General features: G+C 35.3%; 1 protein-coding gene across 1 annotated transcript in view; it reads right to left on the bottom strand.

Annotated features, from left to right (window-relative positions):
- Nucleotides 1-12,452, bottom strand: part of slc4a3 (solute carrier family 4 member 3) — an 87,575-nt gene that overhangs the window by 21,109 nt on the left and 54,014 nt on the right. Inside the window, exons 6-8 of the mRNA XM_073845678.1 lie at nucleotides 8,839-8,981; nucleotides 6,243-6,423; nucleotides 2,947-3,082 (exon numbers count right to left, since the gene is read on the bottom strand). Of these exons, the coding sequence (XP_073701779.1) occupies nucleotides 2,947-3,082; nucleotides 6,243-6,423; nucleotides 8,839-8,981 (460 nt within the window). The remainder of the gene's footprint in view (nucleotides 1-2,946; nucleotides 3,083-6,242; nucleotides 6,424-8,838; nucleotides 8,982-12,452) is intronic.

Below are 12,452 nucleotides of genomic sequence, written 5' to 3'. Positions count from 1 at the left end.
ATGGGAAATGCTGTAGAGCGGTTTAATCTAGTTTTTGACTTCATCATGTTTAACTGTGTATGTTTTATAGCCTGGCACAGTGAATCTAGACGACCACAAATACGCATCTCTGAGCAGTTCCAACGTCCCTTAAATGATACAAAAGCACAAGTGTTTTTTGTACTCAGTGAAGAAATTAATATTTGTGGGTAGGTGTTTGTTAGTTTTAGCCTAGGAACAAGAATAAATGATTAATCACAAAAACATATTCTTTTGTAAATCAAACATATGCAGCGATCCCAAGAATTAATTGAACATTCAAGCCAGACCTTAAAAAAAAGTATTATTATACACTACTGTTCTTAGGTTTGGAGCCATTTTTCATTCTTCATAAATCTAATATGCTGATTTGCTGCTAAAGAAACAATTTTGTTGTTTATGGATAATGTGATGCATTTTTTCAGGATTCTTTGATGAATAGAAAGTTCAAAAGAATCGTATTTATTTGATATAGGCAGTTAAAAAAAATAATAATGAGGCCAAACATTTGAACAATAGCATATGACAAAAAACAAATATCTTTTTTTTTTTTTTAAATATAACAAAATATATAACCACTACAAATCACTTGAAAATCAGTTAATTAAAAGTAGCTCTGAAAACTAAAACATAGTTCAGAGAAAAGCCACTTACTTTGATAGTATATACAGTTGAGGTCAAATGTTTACATACACCTTGCAGAATCTGCAAAATGTTAATTATTTTACCAAAACAAGAGGGGTCATTGCTGACCTGAATAAGATATTTCACATAAAATATGTTTACATATAATCCACAAGAGAAAATAATTGAATTTATAAAAATGACCACGTTCTAAAGTTTACATACACTTGATTCTTAATACTGTGTTGTTACCTGAATGATCCACAGCTTTTCATATCCTTGTTTGTCCTGAACAGTTAAACTGCCCGCTGTTCTTCAGAAAAATACTTTAGGTCCCGCAAGTTATTTGGTTTTCAGCATTTTTGTGTATTTGAACCCTTTCCAACAATGACTGTATGATTCAGAGATCTATCTTTTCACACTGAGGACAACTGAGGGACCCATATGCTACTATTACAGAAAGTATAAACACTCACTGATGCTTCAGAAGAAAACACAATGCATTAAAACTTTTTAAATTTAAAGATTAGGGTAAATTTGACTTATTTTGTCTTCTGGGAAACATGAAGACAAAATAAGTTATCTTCTGTAGCTTCTGAAGGGCAGTACTAAAAAAAAAAAAAAAAAAAAAGATATTTAGGCAAAATAAGAAAAATCTACACATTTTCTTTCCGTTCAAAAGTTTTCACCCCTGGCACTTAATGCATTATGTGTCCTTCTGGAACAGTAAGCATTTGAACCTTCTGTAATAGTTGTGTATGAGTCCCTCAGTTGTCCTCAGTGTGAAAAGATGGATCTCAAAATCATACAGTCATTGTTGGAAAGGGTTCAAATACACAAAAATGCTGGAAAACCAAATAATTCATAGGACCTGAAAAATGTTTCTGAATAACAGTAGGCAGTTTAACTGTTCAGGACAAACAAGGAACTCATGAACAAAAAAACACAGCTGTGTATTAAGTATTAAGAATCAAGTGTATGCAAAGTTTTGAACAGGGTCATTTTTATAAATTCAACTGTTGTTTTCTTTTGTGGACTATATGTAAATGTCTTTTATGTGAAATATCTTATTCAGGTCAGTACTAATAAAAAATAACATGCATTTTGTATGATTTTACTTATTTTGGTAAATAATGAACATTCTGCAGATTCTCCAAGGTGTATAAAAAACTTTTGACATCAACTATATCTTTTGCAATAGTTTTCACACATTTTTAAGTGTGGCTTGAGTGCCCAAAACTTTTTGGAGCCACTGTATAAATATCTTTTGTGATATTAATAGGAAAGTGGTTATAAACATTACTGCTTCAAACCATTAATGCAGTCCATATTTCTGTAGTGAAGGCCATGCGATATTATTTCTGTTAGCACTGAGTTAGAGTACCGTTCTGACCTCAGAGCGTGATCCAGCGGCTGAGCTGAGCTTAACAAAGAAAACACATGGTATTTCACAGTCCTGGCCTGTCTGGGACATACTTAACACTGCTTTGAACTTAAAATGAAAGAACAAATTTACCTAAATTTAAAAACTCATCCTCATGTCATTCTGACCCAGCATTTTATTATGTCTTTTACATGAGGCCAAAGAAAAAAGCGACTTAACAGCATGACAAAAAAAGTTAATGTAACTGGCATTCTATCCTCAAAGTCTTTTGAAATCATATTATAGCTCTGTATGAGGAACAGACCATAATAGCCCTGTTTTTCACTCATAATACTGCCGTCAAATTTCTTTCGCATTCTATTTCAGTTGAAAAATGAGATGCATCACATATCTGATGCCAAATGCTGCTGGTTTTCGTGTGCCATGTGAGCAGCCATGGTGCAACAAGTCTAAAAAACTGCAAATTACATCTGAGAGCTATGGAAATTTTAAACAGGTCATCTGGATTAGTTTTATGGTGCTTTCTTGAGGAAAAACAAATCACTTGCATGGAAAAGAGCAGCCCAGATATTCTGCCGAACATATTCTTTTATGTTTAATTGAAGAAAGAACATATTTGAAGGTTGAAACAACACTGGAATGAGTAAACAATGCTCTGGTGAACTATTTCTTTAAACACCCTTTGATGTAAGCAGTATCTGATGTCTCTGCAGCTGCAATAGCAACATGTCATTAAAAACTCCAGTGGACATCGGCCTGGCGCGCTGTCATATGAAGTCTATTTGTTATGTAATCACACCACTTCATTTAGCAGGAAACCAATACAGGGAGCTGTGACAAATGACATTGGCATCAAGGCCCACAGCAGAGAAGATCAATATGAGCTTTGTTTGGAGTATTGATTTCTGACCTCCACTAACCTGTGTTTGAGCAGCAGGGCTCGCAGCACGTTGGCTCGGTCTTCGGCTCTGATCTGGTCCGAGATTATCATGGTTTCCACCAGCAAGTGAGCGATGCCAGGCAGTGTGGTTTGATCCAGATCTAGCATTACGGCACCTGGGTAAGAGAACACCTTGTTTGTGATGTTGGCATATACAGCAAAACCAAAAATTATTCAGACACTAGATATCATTTTATTTTATATATTTTTTACTAGTGGGTGCAGGACACTATAGTTCATTTATGTAAGTGAGGATAGCAGAATAAAGTAAACTAAGACATATTGTACCCAAAAATTATTTATACAGTGGACTACCAGTTAAAGGTTGTATCAGCGATTTCTAGCCTGAAACATAAAGTGTCAAATTCAGCTGACCTTTCATCACGATCCGCTCGCTGCCTGCCCCATAAATTGTCTGTGAAAAAACCGCGTCTCTCTGATCAATGAACCAATCAGCGTCAGGGGTTTGGTGTTGTGGACTTTCGCTCCACCTCCCTCACATCCCTGCACCAGTAGGAAAGTCCACAACACCAAACCCCTGACGCTGATTGGTTGGAACACTGTTTGTTTATCTGTGGAAAGGTTGGTAGTGCCGATTGTTTTTTTTGGCATATCTCGGACCCTAGGCTGACCAGAGAGACGCGTTTTTTTCACAGACAATTTATGGGGCAAGCAGCGAGCGGATCGTGAAGAAAGGTCAGCTGAAATTGACACTTTATTTTTTAGGCTAGAAATCGCTGATACAACCTTTAAACTGATAAAAATTTGGGACCAATTTGGGACAGTACACATAGGAAGGGTTTTTATGCTAAATAATTATATAAAAACAACAACAACAAAAAAACAAATAGTTAGAATAGAAATAGAGTCAAGTTTTAGGGTCAAGTTTTTTTAAGAAAACAAATAGATAAAATAGAATTAGAATAGACAGTGCTAGAGTTAGAGGGTATATACAGAATGATATATACAGTATCTCACAAAAATGAGTACACCCCTCACATTTCAGCAACCATTTTAGTATATTGTCTCAAGGGACAATACTATAGAAAATAAACTTGGAGTTGTCAATGTGCAGCTTATAGCAGTATAGATTTACTGTCCTCTGAAAATAACTTAACATACAGCCAATACTGTCTAAATAGCTGGCAACAAAAGTGAGTACACCCTAAGTGATTACAGCAGTTTGTTGTTTAACCATGCAAAGCCACATGTCCTATTCATCATGTTTATGTTTTTGTCTGCTTGACAGGACCATACAACGTTGTGTATCTTCTATTAGAGCAATTATTAAAATTAGGTGCTGTAAGTACAATTCTCTCATACTGACCACTGGATGTTCAACATGGCATCTAGTGGCAAAGAACTCTCTGAGGATTTGAGAATTAGAATTGTTGCTCTTCACAAAGATGGCCAAGGCAATTAGAGGTTCAGTAACACCCTGAAGTTACACTACAGTGGTCAGGGTCATACAGAGGTTTCTCAAGATGGGTTCCATTTGAAACAGACCTTGCAAGGATCGATCAGCGAAGCTGAGCACTCGTTCTGTGCATCAGGTGCAGAACCTGGCTTCAAAAAACAGATGCATGAGTGCTGCCAGCATTGCTTTAAAGTTTGCAGAAGTAGAAGGTCAGCTTGTCAGTGCTCAGTCCATACGCCGCACACTGCAACAAGTCGGCATCGTCTCAGAAGGAAGCCTCATCTGAAGCTGGCTAACAAGAAAGCCAGCAAACAGTTTGCTGAAGACAACCTGTCCAATAGCATGAATAACTGGAACCATGTCCTGTGGTCTGATGAGACTATAAGATAAACTTATTTGGCTCGGATGGTGTCCAGCATGTGTAGCGATGCCCTGGTGAGGAATACCAAGAAACTTGGTCTTGCCCAGAAGGTAGAAGGTTGGAAAAAAACGAGTAACGGGTGCCTGGAACGTGGCATAACATCCGGCAGCTCTGTGATGTCATTATAGAGGAGTGGAAGAGGATCCCAGCAACAACCTGTGCAGCTCTGATCAATTCCATGCCCAGGATGATTAAGGCAGTGCCAGATAACAATGGTGCTAACACAATATATTAACACTTTGGACAAGTTCACTTAGGGTGTACTCACTTTTGTTGACAGCTGTTTTGACAATAATGGCTGTATGTTGAGTTATTTTCAGGGGACAGTAAATCTATACTGCTATACAAGGTGCACATTGATTACTCTAAAATATATCCAAGTTTCATTTCTATAGTATTGTCCCTTGAGAAGATATACTAAAATGGTTGCTGAAATATGAGACTTTTGTGAGATACCGTATATGAAGTATATACAGAATAATTACTTTTACAAAGTATCATGGTAGTTTGGTACAGCACAATGGAAATACTGTATTTTTCATTTGGACATGTACTACTGTAATATCAAGGTTACTATATGCTAATCAAAGTACTATAGTATTATGATAGTATGAGTAAGTCATTGTGATGGTATGACAGTATATATGGTTTCAGTTACATTATTTATACCACTCCAAACATGATCTAGAGCCAGAACTATGTTTTATAATATTAGCTTAACGGTTTTTGTCTTTCTATTCTTTTGTTTTTAACTCCAGTGTTACATAATGTAAGGCTGTTTTTGCACTGATGCCAGATCCGTTCATTTGTTATGAATCTTCTGGTTGTGTAAATAAACGTTTGGTCCTTCGAAGAGAAAATAATTAATTCAGCTTGCATTGTAAAGCATTTAATTCACTGGATTATTAGATAAGCATTATACCACATGGTTGTATAATACCATTTTCAAACAAATGCTTAACAACAACAAATATACCATGACATATACTGTTGCCACAATATCAAATTACTCATATTCTGATCATACCTCCTACTTCTACAAGACCACAGTGCTTTTTCCTTGTTTTTGCAAAAACCTCATGTCAGTCTATCACTATCGTCCATGAAAGATGCCTTTTGTCAGGGTTGTCATGTTGGTTCAACAACCACAGGAACTGAAACTTACCAAAACCTTTTTACTGATGTGTTTTGACTAAATATTTTTGTCATGCTTTCTCAAAACTAATGCACTGTTTACCTTGTTATCCTCGCACTGAAAATTATACGTTTTTCATGGTCAAAAAGCGGATATGCCCAAGAGGGTGTAATCCATTTATTTAATTTAAGTGTCCAGTTGAATTCTGTCAGTCATTCGGCACCGGTTTGTCAAACATGTGGATGTTAGGATTGGACCGGGATCGCAGGATCTAAGTGGGCTGGCAGAGCAGCCGATTCTTACCATGTGTGATGGTCCTGCGAAGCTCCAGCAGGCTACGGAAGGACAGCGAGGCCACATGCGGTTTACCCCAGCGATCCGTCTCCTCCTCTACGTCTTCCTCAAACTTTATCCAACGCGCCGTCTCTTTCCAGCGCATCTCCTGGTTCTTATCCACTATCAGCTCATTGAGCTCCACAAACACCTACGGAGAGCACAGTGTCAAACGCACATCATAAAGCAATTTTAATGAATCATAACCAAAGTTGCTTCAAGGCAATTTAGTTCACTTGGCGGCCATCTTGGAAATGCTCCCTAGGCGGCTAATTTCTAGGAAACAGGCAAACAAGTCCAGCTCTGGTTGGAAGGGGAGCAGGACTGAAATATTTTACAAACAAAGTATGACAGCAACATGATAGATCTTCTTTGGCTTTAGTATTATTCATTCTTAAGTAAAAACACAGGTGACGGATCAATCGAAATGACTGAAAACCTTTCAAGACAGACCTACCGTGAGCTCTGAGGTTGTTACGTGATGATTTACGCTTCTACTGAAGCCAGAGAGATTTCAGCCAATTTCAGTTTTCAGGTTTCATTCTCAGTTCTAAGAGCTATGCTGCTTACAATACTAAAAAAAGATGACAACCAATCAGAAAAGTTGCAGCTGCCATTAAAATCAGAATGTATCTTTCACTCCCATAATCGAATCGGACTCCCTTTAGTTTCCAGCTACTTAAATTTCTGTAAATGTTAAAACATTTTGCTATAAATGTTATATATTCAGAAATATTTGGTATTTTACACTTATGACTAGGTAAATCAGTGTTGTTATTGCAAGCTAAACCTAGTTTTACTATTTAAAAAATGATTTTCATTAACTGAAATAAAGCTAAAACCAAAAAATAAATGTTAGAGTAAAAAACTTAACCTTATTCATGAGACAAAATTAGAAATGCTTCCTTAGCAACTTACAAAAAATACAATAAAATGAATACATTTTATAAAATAAGTTGACATAGTATAATTAATAAGCTACAACAGATTAAAGCTAATTAAGGCTAATTAAAAAATATTTACAAACACAAAAATACTTCAAACAAGTAACAACTAAAATTAAAACCAAAAATCTAAAATTAATAGGGCCTTATGAAATCAGTAAATTTTCCCCCTTAATTCTGTTTTTTTTTTCCAAATTCATTTTTCTGAATTCAGTTTTTTTCTCTTTAATTTTTTTAGACTCTCTTTTATTGGTTAAATTAAAAATATGAATAAAAAACATGAAACTTACACACAGAAATGTATTAAAAGTTTACATTTTACAACAAAATTTAATTTTTTCAGGCCTGTGAAATACTATTCTTTTTTTTCTTAAATTTAGTTTTATTTTTACACTGCAAAAAAAAGTTGTTAATTTAAAGTTGTTTCAAATTTAAAGTAAGTGTTTGTGCTGCCTTAACATATCAAGTTTATTCAACATAAAAATGTTAAGTTGTACTACATGAAAATGTGGATATTTGAGTTGAGTAAACTTAAAATTTGAAGACAGCACGAACACCTTAAGTTGAAACTACTTTTTTTTTTTTAATAATTCTGTGTTTTCAGATTAATTTTTCTGCATTCCATTTTAGTGGTTTCAAATTTTGACAATCTCTAATTAGTTTATACTTATTATACCATACTAATTTATTATAAATAATACTTAAATAATAACACAAGTAAATTACTACAAGTAAATAATTGTATTATTTATATAACAATTTAAATTTGCAATCAGGGAGTAGTTTATTGTCTTAATAAAAACATTATGTACTTTATCCAAATAGCTTTTGCTTTGAATCCCAAGTTGCATGTTTATTCATCTCTGCTGTTCATTATGGTTGAAGAATTTACTCAAGAAACTGTTAAAAAATAAAATGAAAATAAATAAAAAAGTAAAGTGCACCAAAATGCTTAAAAAGTGTGCATTTACTGTACTCTATAGAGGACTTTTGACACATTTTATGCTTCAAGATGAACTTGATCTCCAATGAGACTCCAACTGAATCTCCTCTGGTTGCTTCAGAGCTTAGATCAGCAGATATAGCCACGTCAATAGCACAGACTCCAGTGTTGACTGACTAAGAGCCTTATGTAATTAATCCAGCTGATTTAGACACACTGTTATCACCCGTTTACTGAAGCCCACTGGATGAAACGGATCAATAGATATCAGCAGAGGAAAGATCTCTGAATTAGGGGTCTCTCCTGCTCCTCCACATTGATTATCTCTATTAACACCACCTAATTAGCAGTATCAATGTCAGTCTGGGGAAAACGGAGGCTTTACTTTGAACTTCCTCTTGAGGAACAAGACAGAATCTCAAAATCAATACACATTTTGAAAAAAAAAAAACTTCAGTGTTTACTATATAATTGTGAGAATCTGACATGTATTATTTGAATAATCTTTCTACACTGTTCTATTGTTGATAAATATGCTTATAAATGACATGTTAAAACTGTGTTTGATCAGTTTACATTTCAGTCAGACGGTCTTTCGTCTAAGTGAGTGAGAATAAGTCTCTGTGAAACTAGTTCTCATTTTGCTTTTCTCTGTGTGGTTAGGAAGCTCAGCTCTCACCTCATGAGTTTTCTTGTCCGTCCTCTTCCTCCTCTTCAGGCTGGACAGAGGAGGTGAGCTATTGCTGGTTCGTGGTACTTGACAGCGTGATGATTTCTTGACGAGGTGACGTCTAACCCCCGGATTGTCCTCAAAACGATGACCTTAAAAAGAAAGTTAAAAGAAAAGGTTAGTTAAATATAATAAGTTTCTAAATGCAGCTACAGATGCAAAAATAAGTGAAGCCTTAAATTTGCCATGGTTTTGTGCAAAAACTAGTTTACAAACAGTCTGTTGGAATAAATAAACAAACATACATTTTCACGTCTTTAATGAACACAATGTGTAAACATTTACAGCAGGGTTAACTAGAACTAGAACTAAAACAAAGGTAACACTTTAGTATAGAGACTAATTCTCACTATTACCTAGTTGCTTATTAGCATGCCTATTATTAACATATTGCACGTTTATTAATATTTTTTAAGCACACACTCTGCATGACCATGTTTTATACACTTAAACTTAACAACTACCTCACTAACTACAAATAAGCAGCAATTTAGGAGTACTGAGGCATAAGTCATTTAATTAAAGTTAAATGACTTTAATTAAAGTTAATAATTTAATTAAAGTTAATAATTAAAGGTGAGGATTGGACCTTAAAATAAAGTGTGAACAAAACTACTGTAAACTTTAAAACTATTTCTGTCATGGCGGAATAGATCAGCTGCTGCTGTTGTTGGTTATTGCTGTTGGTTGGTTGGTTGGTTGGCAAGTACAGAACTTGCTACTGCCAAAGCATATTATGATACGGTGATACGGTGCTATGAGTATTTAAGACATACTGCTGCTGCACAAATAGCATAAAATAACCTATAGCAGATCTATACAGGTGGAGCTGGGGAAGGTGGAGGGTTTCAGAGGAACTATGAAAGCACGCTGCAAAATGCCCAAGAGAATGCTACCAGCCATTTAAATAGCTGCAAGCTGCAAGCTCATTGGTTGCATATGCAACATGAACCAATCAGCTTGTGCCAAGTCATACAGCTCTGTGATATCATCAGTTACGTTAACAACAGGTCAGCCTGTGTGATCTAGAGTTTCATTGCAGAACTGGGTATTATTACAACATTTTTGTTGAGCTGAAATAAAATAAAACTTAAGCTAAACAAAAATGAGAAATGTTGTCTTAGCACTTAAGTCAAATAAGCTCAAGTTGAAGCAATAAAATACTAATCAGATGCAAATTAAGAACTAAAACAAAAGCACATAACAAAATGACCATACATTAACCAAAATAAATATAAAAATAATAGCTAATTAAAAAAAAAAACGAAAATTATTCACACTTCAAACACACTATTTGAGGCTCCCATCATTCAGATAAATTAATTATATACTATATATAATTTGACAATAAATGTGAAGTGTTATGTGTATAATTTATTGTTGCAGAAATTACTATATTTATTCCGTAAAATGTTAACAGTGGCTTTTTAATCATTTAATTAGAAGCATCAGATGCATCATTACTAAATTGTAACCCTGGACCACAAAATCAATATTTTATTTTTAATTAAGATTTATACATCATCTGAAAGCTGAATAAATAAGTTCCATTTATATATGGTTTGTTGATAGGACAATATTTGGCTGAGATACAACTATTTGAAAATCTGGAATCTGAGGGTGCAAAAAATCTAAATATTGAGAAAATCACCTTTAAAGTTGTCCAAATGAAATTCTGTGGCTTGCATATTATCATGGAACATGATCTTTAATTAATACCCTAATGATTTTTGGCATAAAAGAAAAAACGATAATTTTGACCCATACAATGTATTGTTGGCTATTGCCACAGATATACCCATGCTACTTATGACTGGTTTTGTAGTCCAGGGTCAGAATTGTGTTGTCTGTTTAATAAGTACTACTGAACAGACATTTAGAAGTTTAAGGATAGTTCACTCAAAATTGACGGTAGCCATTGACTTTGCCATTGACAATAGCTAGCATCAACTGTTAGGTTACCAACACTGGTCAGAGCTGTACTGCAATATATTAAACTCATAAATTTGGATATGATTCTATTCGCAAAAAGGATTGCCTAATCCATGCCTGGAAAAAGAGATTTTAGAAGAACAATTAAGAATTGTTAAACATTACAGAACATTAGGAACTTGCATAAAGATGAAGAGGGTTAAAAACGCCAACAAGCCTTGGTATTCATCAGTCCACGGAGAAACAAATGGTCTACATGACCAATTTATACAGAAGTACATGGTTAATCCAAGGGTTCACATAGCTTTTACTCAACTGTAGCAATGAAATTGCATACATTTGTGTGATTGAGAATAAAAGCTGGCCTAGAAAAACAAGGGAATCAGAGGCCTTCACAGCTGAGCGCAACTAAGAGGCATATTTTGGATGCTGGGCCTTTCCAAAAAAATTGCTGTGATTTAATATTGTATCATTTTAGCCCACAAACCGAGGTTTTTATTGAATTTGGGATAATTGAAGGGGTGTATTGTGAGAAACCCTCTCTCTCCAGCTGTTCCGAGTGCCAAGTAAAAGGCAGGGGCTCTCCAAGGGTTGAGGCCTGCCAGGACGCCCAAGGCCTCAGCTGGTTTGTGTTGTCCCAGTAGCCCGGGGATGTTCGGTAAACAAACTTAATTTTTTACCCTTTTTCTCCTAGTGTCGCCCATGCCACTAACCCCCCCTCATAAAAAAACAAGGCTCTGCATAATTTTGAAGTCCAAACGGCAAACGCTGGTGCTGGGCCTTTTCCCAAAGGGAGAGCGCTAACAATATGGTGGCCGTGCCTTTTGGCTGTACTCTGGTTGTGCTTTTCATGGCAAGAGAGCAAAAATCCTAGAGGAGACCGACACCACAGGATGAAAAAAACTCAGGCCGCAAACGTGTGTTTGACGCACAAAAGTGCTGATTTTAAATCTCAATTCAAGCATTCGATCAGTCCACCCTTATTTTGTTAGCCTTACCTATTGAACATTGAGACACCTCTAAACATACTCTCAAAATGGTTAATATATAAAAGTTTAATAGTTTTTTTTAATTACTATATAAAATGCATGTATAGATTTTAAATACAAATGCACTAAACTACTATACTTAATAGTAATACAAACTGAGGTTTTATGAGAATAAACATGCATTTAAAACATGCATTTCTCATTTGCCACTGACCCAAATACAAACAAATTCCAGTTCAAATAAAAGTTTTATGCCACAATGTGTGTGTGTGTATGTGTGTGTGTGTAGCTGAAAAGAAACCGCAAGGCTGAGAGATAAGATGGAAATTGATCTCTGCTAGACTGTCTGTCTGCTCTTCACACAGAACTTTCCTCGAGGGACCGCAGAGAGAATCACAGACAGACAAAGACCTCCAGGGAAACTCAGTAGTAAACAGTCTACACAAAGACAAAAGCATCAGGTCCGAGGGTTTTACTGTTTATCAAAATACAAGCATGCTTCTTAGTGAAAAGAAGTGTTTAAACACTGCTAACTGGAATGGTTCAGGCCCATCATGTTTTCTATAACAAATAGTTTCTCCAAAAAAGTACATTTGGTTGTTATTTTCTCGCATCAAAAAGGCCTATATGACTTTTGTTCTT

This window comes from Garra rufa, chromosome 8 (genome assembly GCF_049309525.1).
Source record: "Garra rufa chromosome 8, GarRuf1.0, whole genome shotgun sequence".
NCBI classification, from domain to species: domain Eukaryota; kingdom Metazoa; phylum Chordata; class Actinopteri; order Cypriniformes; family Cyprinidae; genus Garra; species Garra rufa.
The sequence above is the reverse complement of the archived record's forward strand: the minus strand, read 5'-3'. Positions and strand labels throughout refer to the sequence as shown.